The following is a 21,799-nucleotide window of genomic DNA, read 5'->3' as shown; positions in this document are numbered from 1 at the left end:
AGGTGGAGAGTTACCTTGACACTTTGTTCCAGGAGCCAAGCCCAAAAGTGTTAGTTAGGTTTGGTTACTTATAATGGTAGAAGGTGTGACATCAAGTAAGTTGTTATGGATTTCCCAGGTGCAGTGCTCCTGGAACCTGGGCCTTTGCCTTTATTGACAAGTAAGAAGTTCTTGCTGCCTTATGGATGAGGGTAAATGAGCTGAACACATCATTGTAATGCAGAAAGCAATATAGGGAGTTAAAAGGAATGTGGTAATGTTCGTGGGACAGTATATTCGGGGGGCTGATTACTGTTCTCTGCAGCCACAGAAGGAGTTCTGAAGGTTGTGCTGCTGGCCGGCACCAGGGTTAATGGCATCTCCCCATGCTAGAGAAGAACTTGGTGTGTGAGAGGGCATTTTCAGTTTCATATGAACCAATAGTGTGACGATGAATAAGATCTGCTGCGGAAGTTTGAGGAGCTATGTTGTTCAAATTAATAAGCAGAATCACAGTCATAATCTTTGGATTACTACCTCAGTTGCTCACAGTTTGGCACAAGTCAAACAGATTAGAGTGTTAGAACATAGAACATTACAGCGCAGTACAGGCCCTTCGGCCCTCGATGTTGCACCAACCAATGGAACAAATCTAATGACCCTCTAACCTAAACTATTCCAATGTTGTCCATATGCCTGCCCACTGACCATTTGAATGTCCTTAAAGTTGGCGAGTCCACAACTGCTGCAGGCAGGGCATTTCACACCCTTACTACCCTCTGAGTAAAGAACCTACCTCTGACATCCGTCCTATAATTATCACCCCTCAATTTAAAGCTATGTCCCCTCATGTTAGCCATCACCATCCAAGGAAAAAGGCTCTCACTGTCCACCCTATCTAACCCTCTGATCATCTTGTATGCCTCAATTAGGTCACCTCTTAACCTTCTTCTCTCTAATGAAAATAACCTCAAGTCCCTCAGCCTTTCCTCATAAGACCTTCCCACCATACCAGGCAACATCCTGGTAAACCTCCTCTGCACCCTTTCCAATGCCTCCACATCTTTCTTATAATGTGGTGACCAGAACTGTACGCAATACTCCAAGTGCGGCCGCACCAGAGTTTTGTACAGTTGCAACATGATCTCACGGCTCCGAAATTCAATCCCTCTACCAATAAAAGCTAACTCACCATATGCCTTCTTAACAACCTTATCAACCTGGGTGCCAACTTTCAGGGAGCTATGCACATGTACACCGAAATCTCTCTGCTCGTCGACACCACCAAGAGTCCTTCCATTAGCCCTATATTCTGTACTCCTGTTACTCTTTCCAAAGTGAATCACCTCACACTTTTTCGCATTAAACTCCATTTGTCACCTCTCAGCCCAGATCTGCAGCTTATCTATGTCCCTCTGCAAACTGTAACATCCATCCTCAATGTCTACAACTCCTCCGACTTTGGTGTCGCCAGCAAATTTACTAACCCTCATCTAGGTCATTTATAAAAATGACAAACAGCAGTGGCCCCAAAACAGATCCCTGAGGCACACCACTTGTAACTGAACTCCAGGTTGAATATTTCCCATCAACCACCACCCTCTGTCTTCTATCAGCTAGTTGGAATGCATAGTGGCAAGGGAGACAGGGGTTTTGATTCATGAGCTACAGGCATCAGTAATGGGGAAAGAGGAAGCTGTCTCATTTGGAAGTGCTCCACTTTAAACAACCTACTAGAAGTAGAACTTTAGATAGGCCTTGAAACTAAAATGTGGCTGAAGTGGGGGAAGGTTCAAGTGAGGGAAAATTTAGAAATCTATGAGAAAGGTCAGGCCCAAAGGCCTATGCAGCAATTTAGGTAAGGATGAGCACAGTGTAACAGCAAGGGACAATGGGTTTAATCATAATAGAGCATCAATGAATAAAGCAAATCATAGAAATAAGGTAAAAAAATAAAATTGAAGGTGCTTTATTTGAATGAATAAGGCATTCATAACATGATATGTGAATCAAAGGCACAATGGAGGTAATTTGGTTATGATCGAATAGAACTCACAAGAGATGTGGAATGTGAGGTGACCAAGTTTCAAAAGATACATAAGATGGAAGTTGGGATTTGCTCTAGTAATAAAGGATTAGGCAGAGATAGTGGTGAGGATGCATTTTTGGATCAGAAAAAAATGTAGTAGAATCAGTAGGGATGGAGGCAAGAAATATGATAGAACAGAAAACACTGGTGGGACTAATTTATAGACTCCCTAACAAAGGCTGTACTACTGAACAAATAGAAAATAAGATGAACAAAAGGGAATTTAAAAATTTTGGGAGATTTATTCTTCATAGATTAGACAAAACAAATAGATAAAAGTAGTTTGAGAGAATGAGGTCATGGAATGCACTTGAGACAGTTTTCTAGAATAATATGTGATGGAACCAACCAGATTTTAGATCTTGTCTTGGACAATGAGACAAGATTAATTAGTAATCTCACAGTAATTTATTGGGAGAAGTAGTTATAATATGACAGGGACATCAAAAACTGGAGTACTGAATTAAATAAAGTTCATAGTTATGAGGGGTGAGTTAGTTAAGGTAGATCAGACAATTAGTTTAAAAGGTATGACAGTATTTAAGCAAGAGTGAACCTTTAAATAAATAATGCATAACTTTCAAGGAGTATGCATTTTACCTGTGAAAGAAAAACTCCATGGAAAAAGTGATCCTCTATGATTAACTAATGAGGTTAAGGATAGTATTAGATAAAAAGAAGTAGCTTATAATGTCAGCCTGCAAATTAGGAACGTTTTAGAAATCAACAAAGGCTGACTAAAAGTTTGAGAAAAAGGAAGGAAATAGAATGAGGGTGGACTAGCAAGAAATATAAAAACAGATCACAACCGTTTCCACATGTATGTAAAAAAGGAAGTGAAATGAAAGTAAACCTGGGTCCTTTAGAGACTAAAAAAGTAGAAATCATAATGGAAATAAAGAAATGACAATTATTGGGTGTCTGTCTTGACAGTAGATAACAGAAAAAACTATACTATAAGGTCTAACACAGATAGGAAACTTAACAGTAAATGGCAAGACCCTTAAGAGTACTGATAGGCAAAGGGATTTGGGTGTACATGTACACAGGTCACTGAAAGTGGCAACGCAGGTGGAGAAGGTAGTTATCTGCCTCCACTACCTCCCCCAGCAGCGAGTTCCAGGCATGCACCATCCTCTGCCTTCATTGGCCGGGGCATTGAGTTTAAAAATTGGCAAGTCATGTTGCAGCTTTATAGAACCTTAGTTAGGCCTCACTTGGAATATAGTGTTCAATTCTGGTCGCCACACTACCAGAAGAATGTGGAGGCTTTACCAGGATGTTGCCTGATATAGAGGGCATTAGCTATGAGGAGAGGTTGGAGAAACTTGATTTGGAAACCTCTCTCAATGGAGGTTGAGAGATGATCTGATAGATGTCTACAAGATTATGAGGGGCATGGGCAGAGTGGATAATCAGAACCTTTTTCCTGGGGTGGAAGAGTCAATTACTAGGGGGCACAGGTTTAAGATGCAAGGGGCAAGGTTTGAAGGAGACGTACAAGGTGGATTTTTTTACACAGAGGATGGTGGGTGCCTGGAACTCGCTACTGGGAGAGGTAGTGGAGGCAGATACGGTAGTGACTTCTAAGGGACACCATGACAAATACACGAATAGGAGGGAATAGAGGGATATGGTCCCTGGAAGGGTAGGGGGTTTTAGTTAAGTCGGGCAGCATGGTCAGTGCAGGCTCGGACGGCCAAAGGACCTGTTCCTGTGTTGTAATTTTCTTTGTTCTATGCTGCCAATAACAAAGAAGCAACAGTCTGAAGAGAGTGAGAAATTTAAAGTAAATAATACTGAATAAAGAAAATAATTAACAGGATTAAAAGTCAAAAAAATCACTTATGCCTCATCACTTAGATCCTAGGATTCAAAAATATGTGGGTGCAGGATCTACCAAAATTTTATGGATTTTGCGACAGTTCTAATGGACTGGAAGGGCATCTGGTAAAGTTTATTTATTACTCACAAGTAGGCTTACATTCACACTGCAATGACGTTACTATGAAAATACCCCAGTCGCCACAGTCCGGCGCCTGATCGCGTACACTGAGAGAGAATTTAGCATGGCCAATGCACCTAATCTGCACATCTTTGGACTGCGGGAGGAAATCGGAGCACCCAGAAAAAACCCATGCAGACACAGGGAGAATATTCAAACTCCACACAGACAGTGACCCAAGCTGGGAATTGAACCTGGGTCCCTGGCACTGTGGGGCAGCAATGCTAACCACTGTGCCATCATGCCACCCAAGGAAGAGAGAAAATTGGGAACTGTTCAGTGGACAGCATGGTGACACAATAGTTTGTACTGCTATCTCACAGCACCAAGGACCCAGATTCGATTCCCAGCTTTGGTCACTATCTGTGTGGAGTTTGCACGTTCTCCCCGTGTCTGCATGGGATTCCTCCTGGTGCTCTGATTTCCCTCTCAGTCCAAAGATGTGCGGGTTAGGTGGATTGGTCATGCTAAATTGCTGCTTAGTGTCAGAAGAATTAGCAGGGTTATGTGGGGTTACAGGGATAGGACCTGGGTGGGATTGTGGTCGGTGCGGGCTCAATGGCTGAATGGCCTCCTTCTGCACTGTAGGAAATCTATGATTCTATGCCGACGTTTTAGCTTAACATCAGCTCTCAGGAAAATGTTGAAATTTATGAGCAAGGAATCAGTTGCAGGGAACTTGGAAAATCATAAAGTAATGAGTAGGCAGAGGCAACATCTTTTTATGAAAGAGAAACCATGTTTGACAAATCTATGAATTTTTCAAAGATGTAATTATTTAAGTAGATAAAGGAAAATCAGTAAACTACATTAATTTTGTTACATGAAATGTTGCACAAGAGCTCACAGGGTTGAGGGTAATAGATTCATTAAAAGAGAAAAAATGTGTTGGAATAAAAGGATAATTTTCAGGATGCAAGCTGTTACTAGTGGGGTGCCACTGGAGCCTCAGGCATTTGCAAACTATATTAATTTCTTAGATGAAGGGGCTGATTTGTATTGTGCCCAAGCTAGGTGAGAAAATGAAGTATGAAGAGGGCATAATGAGGCTGCAAAGTGATATATATTGATTAAATTAATGCGCAAGATGGTGAAATCATCAGTAGTGGCAGCTATCCTTCAGTTTAAGGATGACATGTACTCAGGATTGTGAGTTTCTGCCATGAGTCTTCATGTGACTGAACAGGCTGATTCTGGATCCACAGAACTCATGGAGCAGGGTCTAGAGTATAGGATTTGCTTCCTTTTCTTTCCCTCTTTATCGCTGATCTGCCTCATCATCAAGCTATTGGAACCCAAAGTATGATGCAGCCTGATGGACAAGTTGTCACCATTTTGAATGATTGGTAACAAGCTCCTTCTAGTCATTAATGTTAGTTCTGCAATTCAGAAAGAACTTCAAAGTGACTTTGAAGTGTTTACTTTGTCCTCCCCTAAAATGCTTGAAACTTAGCTGGGAAGATGGAAAGATGGTTCACTCCACTGAAATTGATGTTACAGGAATTTTGCCTGAATGCTTGTGGAGCTGGATCCAAGAAGGACGGTCCTCCCATTGAATTTGGAGGATGAGGTAGAAGTATCACTGATGAAACTTCACTAATGATGTTGTATGCCACTGGTTCTGGTTTCACTGCCACATAAGAATTTGGTGACAACAACTGCTCTGTATATCAAGATTTGTTGACTTGCTTTATTGCTAAACACTTGCTGGTGCTGTTTATAGAAAATTGAGCTAACGCAGTTGATCTGGTATTGGTTCTCCTCATTTTGAGGGCAGCGGCTGCCAAGGTCTGGCATATGTTCAATGTATTTAAAGACTCTCCCCTTCAACATGTATGGGACGTAGAATATTTGACTGACTGGGTGTGGCTCCATAGATTAGTTTTGTTTTGGTGACATTCAAGGACAGACCAAGTTTCTTCTATGCAAAATTGAAGAGATCAAAAGAAGTTTGTAAATGTGGTGCAGTGTTGGCAGAGACATTGCAAACTGTAGATAATTTTTGACTTTGATGAGGTGAATAGCCATTGTCTGTATATAGACTGTATATAGTATGGGAGCTATCGCATAGCCTTGCTCGACACTGGTCTGGATTTTGAAGCTATCTATTTCAGATCAGAAGACAGCTGCAGTCATATCCTCATTAAGCAGTTTTTGATTTTGAAGTTTTTTGGAGATCCAAACTTTTGGAGTACAATTACCACATGGACATGCAGCAGTTCAAGAAGGCAGCGCACCACCACCTTCTCAAAGGGATGGGAAATAAAATGCTGGCCTAGCCAACAAGGCCCAGCTAAAGAATAAGAATAATCTGAGTCTCACAATTTACTAAGTCAAATGGTTTGCTTAGGTCAATGAATGCAATGAAATATAACTTGGGGAAATGAGAGGTTATTCACACTGACAGGGGAAATTTAAAAATCAGAATGATTTTTAAATGGCAAGAAACTATTGTTTATTTTCAGAGGGATTTTCATGCCTTTTCGTGCAAAGTTAAAATGTAGGGACAGCAAGCAATTACGTGGATAAAGGATAAACTTTATTGCAATGGATTTGGAGTTCATGAGTATAGAAGTTTTCCTGCAATTATATATGGCTTTATTAATGAAATAGGGAAAAGGATGAATGCATTTTATACCTGAAGGGAAAGGGTTAATGGATTTTGTAACTAGAATATGTCACAAACATAACCATCCTCATGGCTGATCTCCTTAAGCTTATACTGTTCCTGGAAGTAATATAAGTTATTTGTTCATGTCTTACATGCTTTATTTCTCATTTTTATAAGGACAGAGAGTTTAATGTGGCTGTTATTTTGTAGACTTTGTAAATATTACCTATTTATGTTAGTAATCATCGTTACACAGATGGTAGTTTACGATACAGGCTTTTAACAGCTGCTAATGGCAGATCACGATACCGGCTTTTAACAGGAAGAGTCCTGCTGGGGCAGCCAGGATCGCACAAGTAACTTCAAAGACAGGGATGCCGGTACTGCTGCAGAAGCGGTTCCTGTGTCCTGACTGCAGGACTGTAATTCCTGATTAACTCTGGGGCTGCATCACGACCCAGGAAGGAAGAACTGGAGGTCTGGCAGGAATTGGAACTTTGAATCATGATTCTTGCTGGAGCTCATAATGGATAAATGCGCCCTTGTGTTTGTGTTCTATGAGAAGTCTGGTAATCCATTGTAAGGAACCAGTTTCTCCAAAATTCTGGAGTAAGACGCCAGAGTTTTGAAATGAAAACCACTGTATTTTGACTCACTGTCTCAGAAGTATGATTTTACCTACAACAATTAAGACCATACTTAGAGCATTGTACACAATTTTAGATTCTGTACTTAAGGAAGAATATGCTGGCAGAGCAGCAGGTGCTTTTTACTGCATCTTCATTGTGCTGCAGGTAATATTTGTTGCTAATAACAAGGGCCAGAAACTGAATGTGTTCAAACACTTCATAACTTGAAGCCCCACGAAATTTATATTCAGTAAAATGATTTCAAACCACAAATTTTTCAGGGTGACATTAGAGACATTAAAATGGAAGGCCATACCTCTTTCAGGTGTCAAGTTCATGCGCCATTTGCCAAGCCTTCTCAATGTGGAAGGAAATTTAATTATAGGAAACTATCACAATACACAACACATAACATAAAACACACAGCACAAAAGCATACAACACACAGCATCAACAATACTCCAGCACAATTGTCATCTCCTGAAGATTGAGTATTTTCAGGGATTGGAAAGGGATTTCCCAGCTTTTAGCTCAAAATTGGCCTAAGCATTTTTCGTCTTCCTTAAGAGGCTGCATGGCTGTAGATGTGGGGGAGTTGAGATTAGGGCATTGATGTAAACAAGCCACATGGCAAGACAGTAATGGCCTAGCTGTTCTTTATCACTACTCCCATCTTGTATGTTGTCTTATATACTATTTGATTTGAATGGAATGTGTTCCTCGAAATGAGATTTGACAGGGTTTTTCAAATGCTTTTCATTCAACGCATTACACCCCCCCACCCCCCTCAACTCCTTCTGCAAGTGCTGATTCCTTCCAGGGCTTGGAGTTGTTCGATATCAGATAGCCTCTGATATTTCACCCAAGTGCCTTTTGCCATTTGTAAGCCTCAGCTCTGATTTTGGCAGCTCATTGAGTCACAGGGTATTACAATACCTATACATCTGATTCTGGCTGGTATTACTGAGTAATGTCCATAGTGGCCATCCTGCTTGATTTGTCCCTTGCTATATCCAGTGGCATGAAGCCAGTTGGTGTGGCCATTGCAGAGGAATAACTTTCTAGGTCCGTTTAATTCAGTCATTCACTAAACCAGTCACCACATCCAGCATGGGTTGGGTGGTTGCTGTCTCATTAAGATGGGAAGGCAAAGGCAGACGATTTTTGTTAATTCTTTCCATTAAATCACTTGTTCCACTGATACCTGTCAGCCCCAATAGAAACGAAAGTTATTCCCACCTCTTTCTTTGCATTTCTCACCTCCCTCATACAGTGAGACAAGACCTTGGTACAACAGCAAAGACACAGAGAGAACAGCCGAAAGTTGAATAAGTCAAACATGCAACGTATATTCAACTTCTGGACTTACATCAGATGTTCCTGCTTTTGCATCAAAGTATAAAACGTCTCGTTCCTGAGAAAAAATATAGAAATAAATAAAAGAAGAGGCTCAGGTTAGTGTATCCTCATCAAATGCGGCCAAAATGTAATTGGATAATGAAACTAAAGAGACGGCGGTTATTCCTGGGCTCAGCAGAACTAACATCAAACTGCATTTCTCAAGTCCTTTGCAGTGGACACAAACTTCCCTCGCTCACCAATTCTCACTTTGGTTTCACAGTTAGTACTTTTCAGGTTCACCCTGAAGTGACAATTCACATTCCTGGCTCAGCTTCTAATTGCTCTACTGGTCATCAGTTCACTTTCTGAAATGTTGACCTTCATGGATATTCAGCAAGGTGCAGCCAGTATTTCTTTAACCATTACACACGGACCCACTATGGCATCCAGCACAATAACTCAGGAAACACTTCATTAAACAATGACAAGGTTAAGCTATGATTTATTGATGCTTCTGTGACATTGGGTTGGATTTACCACCTAATTCATACATTCCGTGGCAGTGGGGGGCGGCCCACTATTGGCCTTTCTGGGATTTTCTGGCCTCGTCATTGTCAACGGGGTTTCCTGCTGAATGCAGCCATCATTGCTGTGAAACACATGGCAGGCCAGAGATAGAAAACCCTGACAGCATGAATGGCCAGAGAGTTCCAGCCCATCCAGTTAGACATAACATTTAAGTATAAGTGCAATAGGAATGCTGTTTTCTGTAACATTTAATCGGTAACATTATCATCTACACTTGTTTTCATTCAGCATTGTCATGGAAGATTCACTGATAAAAGCTTTGGTACAAATCTGTCCTTAATGTCTACTAAGTCTAATTGTTATGAATTGCAGATCCTGAGATCAGTTAAAGGTTAATTGTTATTATAGGGCTACCAATTCTGGCTGAATATATTCCAGGAAGATATCAGTGGAAGTGACATCATAGAAAGCTAGCAGTGAGGCATGAGTAGGTTCTTGGTCCATGAGTTGGCTATGGAAACAGAGATACAGAAATAAAAACCCTGCTTAAACACTTCTTAATTTTACAATGTGCAATAATTTGAGAGTGGGGCAGGGAGATACTGGAAATATTATCAAGATGAAAATCTCAATCTCAAATGAGCTGCTGCTTAACCTCTGTCACAGCTATTTCAAGCAGCTACTTTCCCTCTTTATCTTAACTTTTGGAATTTCAATTGGACAAGTCACACCACCTCACCACCCAAACCACACGCCCACGCCACACCCCCAACCCCCACTCCAGGCCACACTGTCCTCAGGTTCTGCTTTACACCCAGTTTCCTACTTTCTGCCATTGTCGTAATAACAAATGAAAAAAAACAATTACATCTGGAAAGACTGGATTTTGTAAAGCTACTTGCGATACTAATAAATAAACTTTAAATAAAATGTGAGTTAATTTTAAAAGTTGATACCCATGCTGCTGGTTGAATTGCTGTAGGGTGATTCTCTAAGAGACAATGGAACCTTCTAAACAAGCATTCAGAAACTAATCACCATTTCCGGTGGAGACAATAGGACATAATGGCCATTTTATGAAGTGATTCCTGTATAATGGCTAAACAGATTTTTGTGGATTTGCCTTCTCACTTGAAATACACAAAGATTGGGTTAAAGGCCAGCTGAAAAGCTGTCCCAGTTGCCTGTCGGTATGTATGCTCTGTGAGAACAAGGGCTGGAAGTTTGACACAGAAGTAAAAACCAACAAGTGTGCCCTCTGTACTCCTGCAAATAACCTTTTTTGCAGGTATATCTCAATCTCTCTCTCTCTCTGACTGTGAAAGTCAGCTAAGTCAGCAAGACCACAGCTGAAAAGAGAGCTGAGCAGCTTATCTGCCAAATACAAACACTGGAATTGCAAAACTGACCACAGAAGTCAATTCTACTGGATTCTTGAATTGCAATGGCTGCAACACTTGATCATCTACTCCTCATGACTGAAGGGCTGTTCCAAATTCCATCTTTGTAAAAATGTACTTATTTTGAACTGAATTTTCCCTTCTAATCTATATCAGTGTGTTTTACCATTTTCTTGCCTTTAGTAATCAATAAACTCATTATATTTAACTCAAGAGAGCTTGGTTAAATTGACTCCTTTTAAAACAATAACTATTAGGTCTGGGAAAAAGGTACCTCTGGAAAGGGATCCTTTCTAGATTAGATTGTATTGCAAACAACAATCCCTCCTCAACTGTGATTGTAACAATGTGGAAGTATCCCAACCAGATGGTGAAAAATTGAGGGGTCTTGCCCAGATTAACAGCTTTGAGGAATCTCACCTGTGGGGTGAGTTGTAACACAGTGCAGGGATAGAGAGGCTACATTTTCCTGTCAACCCTGCAAGAGCCTCCTCGCTGCCTTGGGGATGGTGATAATTTTGTAGACCAAATCGGCTCAACTCACTCAATGGTGTCAATGAAATGTTGTTTTAAAATAGCCTGGAGGGACTACTTCGACCAACGGGAGACTGATTCTGATTCCAGGAAACCCCAGGGTATTCCGTGAGGGTAGAAAATCCTACGTTGTGAGCAAGAGAACCTAGTATATTTGTAGTGGTTGTAAAGTTCTGACTCCTGATCGAAAAAGTAATAGCACAAATAAAAGAACACTGGAGAGGTGAGAATTCATGTTCGCTTAATGTGAGAATGTCAGTGTTGCCCCAGTGCAAATGTGTCAATAAATTCGCTCAGTGCGTGTGTGTGTGTGTGTCGGCACATTGTGAGGAATTTCTCATTGTGTAAATGTGCCAATGCGAGTATGTCATTGTTCTCTCAGTGTGAACAAAGAGTAAAGAACTAAGAAAGAAAGTTACAGCAAAGGAACAGGCCCTTCGGCCCTCCAAGCCTGCACCAAGCATGCTGCCCGACTTAACTAAAACCCTCCCACCCTTTCGGGGACCATATCCCACCATTCCCACCCTATTCGTGTATTTGTCAAGACGCCCCTTAAACGTCTCTAATGTATCTGCTTCCATCATCACCCCCCGAAGCGAGTTTCAGGCATCCACCACCCTCTGTGTAAAAAATGTGCCTCGCACTTCTCCTCTAAACCTTGCCCTTAGGGCCTTAAACTTATGCCCCCTAGTAATTGACTCTTCCATCCTGGGAAAAAGTTTCTGACTATCCACTCTGTCCATGCCTCTCATAATCTTGTAGATTTCTATCATGTCTCCCTTCAATCTCCGTTGCTCCAGTGAGAACAAACCAAGTTTCTCCAACCTCTCCTCATAGCTAATGCCCTCCCATGCCAGGCAACATCCTGATAAGTCTTTTCTGTACGCTCTCCAAAGCTTCCGCATCCTTCTGGTAATGTGGCGACCAGAATTGAACACTATATTTCAAGTGTGGCCTAACTAAAGTTCTGTAAAGCTGCAACATGACTTGCCAATTTTTAAACTCAATGCCCCAGCCGATGAAGGCAAGCATGCCATATGTCTTTGTGACTACCTTATCCAGCTGCATTGCCACTTTCAGAGGCCTACGTACCTGTACATTCAGATCCCTCTGCCTATCAATACTTTTTAAGGATTCTGCTATTTACTGTATGTTTCCCATCTGTATTAGACCTTTCAAAATGTATCACCTCACATTTGTCTGGATTAAATTCCATCTGACATCTCTCCACCCAAGTCTCCAATCGATCCAAATCCTGCTGTATCCTCTGACGGTTCTCATTACTATCCACAAATCCACCAACTTTTGTGCCCTCCGCAAACTTACTTATCAAACCAGTTACATTTTCTTTTAAATCATTTATGTATATTAGAAACAGCTAAGGTCGCCGTACTGATTCCTGAGGAATGCCACTTGTCACAGCCCTCCATTCAGAAATGCACCCCTCCACTGCTACGCTCTGTCTTCTATGAACGACTAGTTTTCGGAGCACTCGCTTCTTCTTCGTCGCGTGCGTGGGATTTCAGTTCACAAACAGGGCATATAAAGACACAAACTCAATTTACAAAATAGTGGTTGGAATGTGAGTCTTTACACATAATCAACTCTTAAAGGTACAGACAATGTGAGTGGAGAGAGCGTTAATCACAGGTTAAAGAGATGTGTATTGTCTCCAGCCAGGACAGCTAGTGAGATGTTGTAAGCCCAGGCAAGTTGTGGGGGTTACAGATAGCGTGACATGAACCCAAAATCCGGTTGAGGCCATCCTCATGTGTTCGGGACTTGGCTATCAGTCTCTGCTCAGCGACTCTGCGCTGTTGTGTGGCCGTGAAGGCCGCCTTGGAGAACACTTATCCGAGGATCAGAGGCTGAATGCCCATGACCGCTGAAGTGTTCCCCAACAGGAAGAGAACACTCTTGCCTGGTGATTGTCCAGCGGTGTTCATTCATCCGTTGTCGTAGCATCTGCATGGTCTGCCCATTGTATCATTGTCTGCAGCAAACTACCCAGTCTTCAGGAGAACAGTGACCATGACACAACACAACCCTGCCACAGCAGCCTCTGCAAGATGCGCCGGATCATTGACATGGATGCCATCATCTCACATGATGACACCATCCACCAGGTACACAGTACATACTCTTGCAACTCGGCCAATGTTGTCTACCTGATACGCTGCAAGAAAGGATGTCCCGAAATGTCTTTTTGCATGTATTTAAATTGAATTAATGAACTGCCCACCCAACTTTATCAGCATCTCCGCCTTTACTGCCATGTTCACTGATCCAGAACCAGCTGTAATAAAAGTCTGAATCGGGCGCTCCAACTGCTGAAGAGGCAAGGTCAGAGCCTCCAATGGCTCTCTGACTCAGATCAGTGGTGCGGGGAAGGAAGGAGGTGGGTCAGATCATTCTCTGGTTGGGGGGCATTGGGTGGAGGGAGTGAGGCCAGGAGAAGGCGGGTCAGAAATATCTCTAATGAGGGTGGAGGCTGATCGTTGTCTGATGGTAGGAGGGAGGGCTGATCGTTGTCTGGTGGGGAGGTAGGAGGAGGCGGATCAGATGTATCTCTGGTGGGGGGGAAATGGGGAGGGTTGATCGTTGTCTGATGGTTGGGGGGAGGGCTGATCGTTGTTTGGTGGGGAGGGACGAGGATGTGGGGCGGAGGGGCTGAGTGAGCACAGCCCATTCTCTGAGGGGGGAGGGGGATGAGTGAGCCAGATTGTCATCTGGGGGTGAGCACTGAGTGAGGCCAGACCATTCTCGGGTGGGTGGGGGCGGTAGTGATTATCATTGTTCTCTCACCGTGAGTGTCAGTGGTCTCTCAGTGTGAGTGTGTCATTGTCTGGGAGGGAGGGGGAGGAGGGAGGCCCTATCACTTACCGGTAGGGTGGGAATCTCCAGTGGGGGCAGGTAGGGGGGCGGGGGGGGGGCGACAGATCTCCGATGGGTGAGGTGCGGGGCAGATGGATCTCGGGGGGGGGGGGTGGTGGGATCAGATGGATCTCTGGTGGGGGGAGTTGGGGCAGGGAGGTCCACTGCCACCCTGCAGGCGATTGGTGGGGGTGGAGGGGGGCAGGAATGGCAATTAGTCTGGGTAGTGGGGGGAGTGAATACGGGGGACAGTGATGTGTTGGGGTAGTGGGAGGGGTGGATAAGGGGCGGGCAGTGATGTGCGTGGGTAGTGGGGAGGTGGCTAAGGGGGACAGTGATGTGTGTGGGTAGGGGAGAAGATGGATAAAACAGACAGTGATGTGTGTGTGCACCATCGCTCCCACTTGTTGCTCTCAGGCTGCTTTCTCCACTTTCTGTGGGTTGAGCGTGATCTGACATGGGCATATTTTTTCAAACTTTTTTCCAACTGTGCATGCGCTGTTCAGAGCTCCGATTGATTCGGCTGCACTAAGCCCCACCCACAGCATGAATGGTACTGGAGATTTTTTTTCAGGTTGAGTGAGTATGGGGGCACCTGAAAGCAAATTTCAAAGTCAGATCTGCATTACGCCCAGATTCAGCACTTAGTATGAAAATGGTAAAATCAGGCCCAATGTGGAGTGTGTGAGTGTTCTCTCAGTGTGAGTGTGTCAGTGTTCTTTCAGTGTGTGTGTCAGTGTTTTCTCAGTTTGTGTGTGTGTGTGTTTGTGTGTTTCTGTGTGTGTGTCTCTGTGTGTACGTGTTAGTGTTCTCTCGGTATATGTGTCAGTGCTGTGTGTGTGTGTGATTGTGTCAGTGTTCTCTCAGTGAGTGTGTCAGTGTTCTCTCAGTTTGTGTGTGTCAGTGTTCTCTCAGTCAGTGTTCATTCAGTATGTGAGTGTCAGTGTGTCACTGTTCTTTCAGTGTTTCAGTAAGTCAGTATTCTCTCAGTGTCAATGTTTTCTGTGTGTGTGTGTGTGTGTGTGTGAGTTTTCTCTCAGTATGTGTGTATCAGCGTTCTCTCAGAGTGAGCATGTCAGTGATCTTTCAGTGTATGCATCAGTGGCTCAGTGTGAGCATCAGTGGTCTCTCAGTGTGAGTGCGTCAGTATTCTCTTGGTGCGAGTGTGTCAGTGTTCTCTCAATGTGAATGTGTTAGTGTTCTCTTGGTGTGTGTGTGTCAGTGTTCTTTCAGTGTGAGCATCAATGGCTCTCAGTGTGAGCATCAGTGGTCTCTCAGCCAGTGTCAGTGTTCTCTCAGTGTCAGTGTTCTCTCAGTGTGAGAGTGTGTCAGTGTTCTTTCAATGTGAGTGGGTCGGTGTACTTCCAGTGTGAGTGTCAGTGTTCTCTCAGTGTGTGTGTCATTGCTCTCCCGCTGTATGAGTATCAGTAGTCTCTCAGTGTGAGTGTCAGTGTTCTCCCAATGTGAGTTTCAGTGTTCTCTCAGTGTTTGCTCACGGTGAGTGCATCAGTGTTCTCTGTCTGAGTGTCAGTAGTGCTCTCTCGGTGTGAGCGTCACTGCTCTCTCGGTGTGAGCGTCACTGCTCTCTCGGTGTGAGCGTCACTGCTCTCTCGGTGTGAGCGTCACTGCTCTCTCGGTGTGAGCGTCACTGCTCTCTCGGTGTGAGCGTCACTGCTCTCTCTTCGTGAGTGTAACAGTGTTCTCTTCAGTGAGTGTGTCAGTGTTCTCTTAGTGTGTATGTCAGTGTTCTCCCATTGTGTGTGTCAGCGTTCTCCCAGAGTGTGTGTCAGCGCTCTCCCAATGTGCGTTAGTGATCTCTCAGTGTTTGTGTCAGTTTTCTCTCAATGTGTGTGTCAGCGTTCTCTCAGTGTCAGTGATCTTCCAGTGTATGCGTCAAGGGCCTCACAGTATGAGCGTCAGTAGTCTCTCAGTGAGAGTTTGTCACTGTTCTCTCAGTGTAAGTGTGTCAGTGTTCTCCTAGTGTGTATGTGTCAGTGTTCTTTCAGTTTATATGTGTGTGTCAGTGGCCTCTCAGTGTGAGCTTCAGTGGCCTCTCAGTGCGAGCAGTGGTCTCAGTGTGTGAGTGTGTCAGTCTTCTCTCAGTGTGTAAGTGTCAGTGTTCAATCAATGTGAGTATGTCAGTGTTCTCTCAAATGTGAGTCAGTGTGTGTGTCAGTGTTATTTCAGTGTGTGCGTCAGCGTTCAGTGTGTGTGTCAGCGTTCTCTCAGTGTGAGCGTCAGCGCTCTCTGTGTTTGCGTCAGCGCTCTCTCAGTGTGAGCGTCAGCGCTCTCTCAGTGTGAGCGTCAGCGCTCTCTCAGTGTGAGCGTCAGCGCTCTCTCAGTGTGAGCGTCAGCGCTCTCTCAGTGTGAGCGTCAGCGCTCTCTCAGTGTGAGCGTCAGCGCTCTCTCTGTGTTTGCGTCAGCGCTCTCTCTGTGTTTGCGTCAGCGCTCTCTCAGTGTGAGCGTCAGCGCTCTCTCAGTGTGAGCGTCAGCGCTCTCTCAGTGTGAGCGTCAGCGCTCTCTCAGTGTGAGCGTCAGCGCTCTCTCAGTGTGAGCGTCAGCGCTCTCTCAGTGTGAGCGTCAGCGCTCTCTCTGTGTTTGCGTCAGCGCTCTCTCAGTGTGAGCGTCAGCGCTCTCTCAGTGTGAGCGTCAGCGCTCTCTCAGTGTGAGCGTCAGCGCTCTCTCAGTGTGAGCGTCAGCGCTCTCTCTGTGTTTGCGTCAGCGCTCTCTCAGTGTGAGCGTCAGCGCTCTCTCAGTGTGAGCGTCAGCGCTCTCTCAGTGTGAGCGTCAGCGCTCTCTCAGTGTGTGATTGTGTCAGTGTTCGTTCAGTGTGTGTGTCAGTGTTCTTTCATTGTGTTGGTGTCAATATTCTCTTAGTGTGTATGTGTATGTGAGTATTCTTTCAATGTGAGTATGACAATGTTCTCCTAATGTGAGTTCCCTCAGTGTGAGCAAGTCGGTGTTCTCTTAGTTTGTGTGTGTCAGTGTTCTCTCAGTGTGAGCGTCAATGTTCCCTCACTGTTTGTATTCTCTCAGTGAGTGTGATCTGAGTTTCTCTCAGTAAGTTTGATAAATTTTGCGCAAGAGGGAGTCCAAAATTATTTAGGTTGAAATATCATAGAATTACAAATAAATGGAGCTTGTCAATAAATGGTTTTCATTTAGTCAAAACTTAAGTAGATGAGAAATTAGTTTTAGCGATACTGAAATTTGATTGAATGTATTTCATAAATAATAATTGAATATTTAACCTTTGAATATTTATGAATCACATTGTGAACATGTTGTGTAACTTCCAATCAAATAAGTTTCATTTAGAAGATCAAAGTTCCTTGTAAAGAGCTCTAAATCTGTCTGTCTTGCGACTAGTTTTATTAGCAGTGCAAATTAATTCTAAAGCTACATGTAAAGAAAGAGTAAGTATAGGTTTGAGAGAATACAGAAAACTGTGAGGAGGCTGATATTGCAATGCATCCAATATGGCAAACAATGCCACTGCCAAAAAATCAAGTCGATAAGGTTGTTAGCATATGGTGTCTTGGCGTTTATTGGTAGGGGGATTGAATTTAGGAGCCGCAACGTCATGTTGCAACTGTACAAAACTCTGGTGCGGCTGCACTTGGAGTATTGTGTACAGTTCTGGTCCCCACATTATAGGAAGGATGTGGAGGCATTGGAGAGGGTGCAGAGGAGGTTTACCAGGATGTTGCCTGGTATGGAGGAAAGGTCCTATGAGGACAGACTGAGGGATTTGAGGTTGTTTTCGTTAGAAAGAAGGCGGCTAAGAGGAGACCTTATTGAAACATACAAGATGATTAGAGGTTTAGATAGGGTGGACAGTGATAGCCTTTTTCCTCGGATGGAGAAAGCTAGCACGAGGGGACATAGCTTTAAATTAAGGGGTGGTAGATATAGGACGGATGTCAGAGGTAGGTTCTTTACCCAGAGGGTGGTGAGGGAATGGAATGCCCTGCCTGCTGCAGTTGTAGATGCGTCTAGTTTGGGGGTGTTTAAGAGGTCCGTGGATAGGTTTATGGATGGAAAGGGATTGGTTTAAGTTAGAGGGTCATTGCTTTTTTCTTAATTGGTCGGCGCAACATCGTGGGCCGAAGGGCCTGTTCTGCGCTGTAATGTTCTATGTTCAAACTCCGTGTGAATGACTATCACTTACCATATTATCACCAGCATAGACCATAAGATAAGGGAGCAGAATTAGGCCATTCATCCTCCTCCTTTCAATCATGGCTGTTATGATCCTCATTGTCATTCTCCTGTCTTCTCCCTGTAAGCCTTGATCCTCGTACTGTCTTAAAGACACTCAATGACCTGGCTTCCACAGCCCTCCATAGCAAAGTGTTCCACAGATTCACCACCTTCTGGCTATCACTATATCAACACATAACCATTTAGTTACCAACACATAATTGTATCATCACCAAAGAGCACCATACCACCAATGTTTTACCATATCATCACCAATATATTGTCTTAAAATCACCAGCGCGTTTACTATATAATCACAAAAACATCACCAGGCAGCTGCCAAATAATCACCAGCATATAATTAACAACTATGTCATGATCTTTATGGAGGCTGATAACTTTTAAAAAGATTCAAACTTCAAGTTATTAGCTGAAAGAATAACAAAAGATTTCATGTTCCAAAACTTTTACTGTAACAAATAACTGAAAGAAATACTATTAACTAAAAACTATGGCCGCGATTGTCCCAAAAAAATTCTATGTGCCAAAATCTGGGGTCACCATTGCAGGTATTAGAGCAGCCTTCTCAAAGGTCAACCCATGGAAAGTGACTTGCCTGGATGCGGTACTCAGACGAGCACTCGGATCCTGTGCGGATCATCTTCAACCTCTCTTTACAACAATGTCAAGAAGACGACCATCATCCCGGTATCAAAGAAATACCAAGCAGCATGCTTTAATAACTATTGGCCAGTGGCTCTCATATCCATCATTATGAAGTGCTTCAAAAAGCTAGTCATGGCACAAATCAATTCCAGCCTCTCGGACTATCTGGTTCCATTACAGTTGGCCTACCGCCGCAGACACCATCTCTCTGGCCCTGCACTCACCCTGGAACACCCAGATAACAAGGATTCTTATTTATTGACTTTAACACTATTATTCCCACGAAACTCATCTCCAAACTCCATGGTTTGGGACTCGGCACCTCCTTCTGCAACTGGATCCTGAACTTCCTAACTCACAGACAACAATCAGTAAGGATAGGCAACAACATCTCTTCCATGATCATCTTCAACAGCGGTGCCCCACAAGGCTGTGTTTCAGTTCCCTACTGTACTCCTTATACACCTACGACTGTGTGGCCAAATCCTCCTCCAATTCGGTTTTCAAGTTTGCTAACAACACCACCGTAGTGGGTCAGATCTTAAACAATGGCAAGACAGAATACAGGAATGACATAGAGAATCTGGTCAACTGGTGCAGCAATAATAATCTCTCCCTCAATGTCAACAAAACGAAGGAAATTGGCATCGACTTCAGGAATTGCAAAGGAAACATGCCCCTGTCTACATCATAGGAAACAAAGTAGAAAGGGTCGAGGGCTTCAAGATTTTAGGTGTCCAGATCACCAACAACCTTCCAATTGAAAGACTCAAAGCCTGTAACAGGGAAGGATGGTGCTAGTTACACTTTATTAACATGGAGCAGAGACAATGATTCTGCGCATGGAAATATGAGAAAGATGATGACACAACTTGCATGATACAGCAGCACATGAATGCTTCATCGTCACAAGAGGCTATAATTCTACCAAGTGAGCCAAACTAACATCAGATACTCCAAAGAGATCATAAGAAAGTGATGGATTACAGCACCTGTAAGTAATAACAATGCATATACAATCAGCTATTGACAGCAGCTAATGCTATATTATGGATGGTAACAGTGTTACAATATTCAAAGTTGTTATTATTTTCACATTCTTGCTGTTCGAACTATATATTATCATCCCCCTCAGTTATTCTCACCAATGACACCATCACTCTATCACAACAGAATTCAAACAATTTTCAATTTGGAATCAGCTTCCTTCGCCACCTATCATTGCTTTAAACAGTTGAATATTTGCCTTGATAATGCATGAATATGTTAACATCTCTGTAGAGTTAGAATACTGACATATCTTAAGTGTGTTTCTTAGTTCCCTGCTGATACCGTTACACTACTCACTACAATGACATTGTTTAATTGGGTGTTCCTAAGTGATTATACATTGGCTCCCTGCAGGCTCAGGTATGTGGACCTGAGCAAAACATACCACAAAGGTTGATATTAATCACCTTTAAAAGATGATCTTAACTATTTTAATCATTGTACTTTCTGAAACTTGCACTGAAAACAGGAGATCTTTGCAAACACAGCCATTTCAAATATATTGAGATAACCAATCTCATTTTTGTTTTGGAGCATGCAGATAATTCTTTTGCATAACTTTCAAGAGCATTAATTGGACTGAACTTTCAGGTTGTGGCTGTGCAGCTTAAAGAGAGCATTATAATTCCTACTCTTGACTTTTCCCATGTTTTACATGCAGTACAACACCCATTATAAAATTACACCGAAATCTCAGTAAGACAATAATTTCACACAATATTGAGCAAGTGCCCACTGCAAATATAAATGAATCCCTGAGTGAAGTCATGATACAAAGTAATTGTTACTAAATCCATGAGAAATATGACAGGCTCATTGTGCCTAATGGAGCCAGTGTGAGATGCTACTGTGCCTGATGGATCAAGGGTGAGAGACGCACTGTGCCTAATGGATCCAGTGTGAGACACACACTATGACTAATGGATGTAGTGTGAGACACTCGCTGTGACTAATGGACGTAGAGTGAGACACTCACTCTGCCTCATGATTCCAGTCCAAGACACTGATTGTACCTCATGATTCCAGTATGAGACACTCACTGTGCCTAATGATTCCAGTGTGAGACATGCACTGTGCCTGATGGATCCAGTGTAAGACATCCACTGTGACTAATGGATCCAGGGTGAGAGACTTACTGTGACTAATGATTCCATTGCAAGACACTCACTGTGCCTATGTGAGATACTCACTATGACTAATGGATCCAGTGTGAGACACACACTGTGCCTAATGGATCCAGTGTGAGACACTCACTGTGCCTAATGGATCCAGTGTGAGACACTCACTGTGCCTAATGGATCCAGTGTGAGACACTCACTGTGCCTAATGGATCCAGTGTGAGACACTCACTGTGCCTAATGGATCCAGTGTGAGACACTCACTGTGCCTAATGGATCCAGTGTGAGACACTCACTGTGCCTAATGGATCCAGTGTGAGACACTCACTGTGCCTAATGGATCCAGTGTGAGACACTCACTGTGCCTAATGGATCCAGTGTGAGACACTCACTGTGCCTAATGGATCCAGTGTGAGACACTCACTGTGCCTAATGGATGCAGCATGACACTCACTGTGACTAATGATTCCAGTTTGAGATACTCACTGTGCCTAATGATTCTAGTGTGAAACACTCACTGTACCTCATGATTCCAGCGCGAGACACTCACTGTGCCTAATGATTCCAGTGTGAAACACTCACTGTACCTCATGATTCCAGCGCGAGACACTCACTGTGCCTAATGATTCCAGTGTGAGACACTCACTGTGCCTAATGATTCCAGTGTGAGACACTCACTGTGCCTAATGATTCCAGTGTGAGAGGCTTACTGTGTCTAATGGATCCAGGGCGAGGCACATACTGTGACTATTGGATCTGATGTGAGACAGTC

The 21,799-nt window shown here is 43.4% G+C and overlaps 1 protein-coding gene across 1 annotated transcript in view; it reads right to left on the bottom strand.

The window, feature by feature from the left end:
* Positions 1–21,799, bottom strand: part of cacna2d2a (calcium channel, voltage-dependent, alpha 2/delta subunit 2a) — an 855,812-nt gene that overhangs the window by 403,923 nt on the left and 430,090 nt on the right. Inside the window, exon 5 of the mRNA XM_080186111.1 lies at positions 8,683–8,727. Within this exon, the coding sequence (XP_080042237.1) occupies positions 8,683–8,727 (45 nt within the window). The remainder of the gene's footprint in view (positions 1–8,682; positions 8,728–21,799) is intronic.

The sequence above is a fragment of the Carcharhinus amblyrhynchos genome, chromosome 3 (genome assembly GCF_965287045.1).
Source record: "Carcharhinus amblyrhynchos chromosome 3, sCarAmb.v2.hapA, whole genome shotgun sequence".
In the NCBI taxonomy this organism is placed as follows: domain Eukaryota; kingdom Metazoa; phylum Chordata; class Chondrichthyes; order Carcharhiniformes; family Carcharhinidae; genus Carcharhinus; species Carcharhinus amblyrhynchos.
Note: the sequence above shows the minus strand (reverse complement) of the source record. Positions and strands in the feature narration are given on the sequence as shown.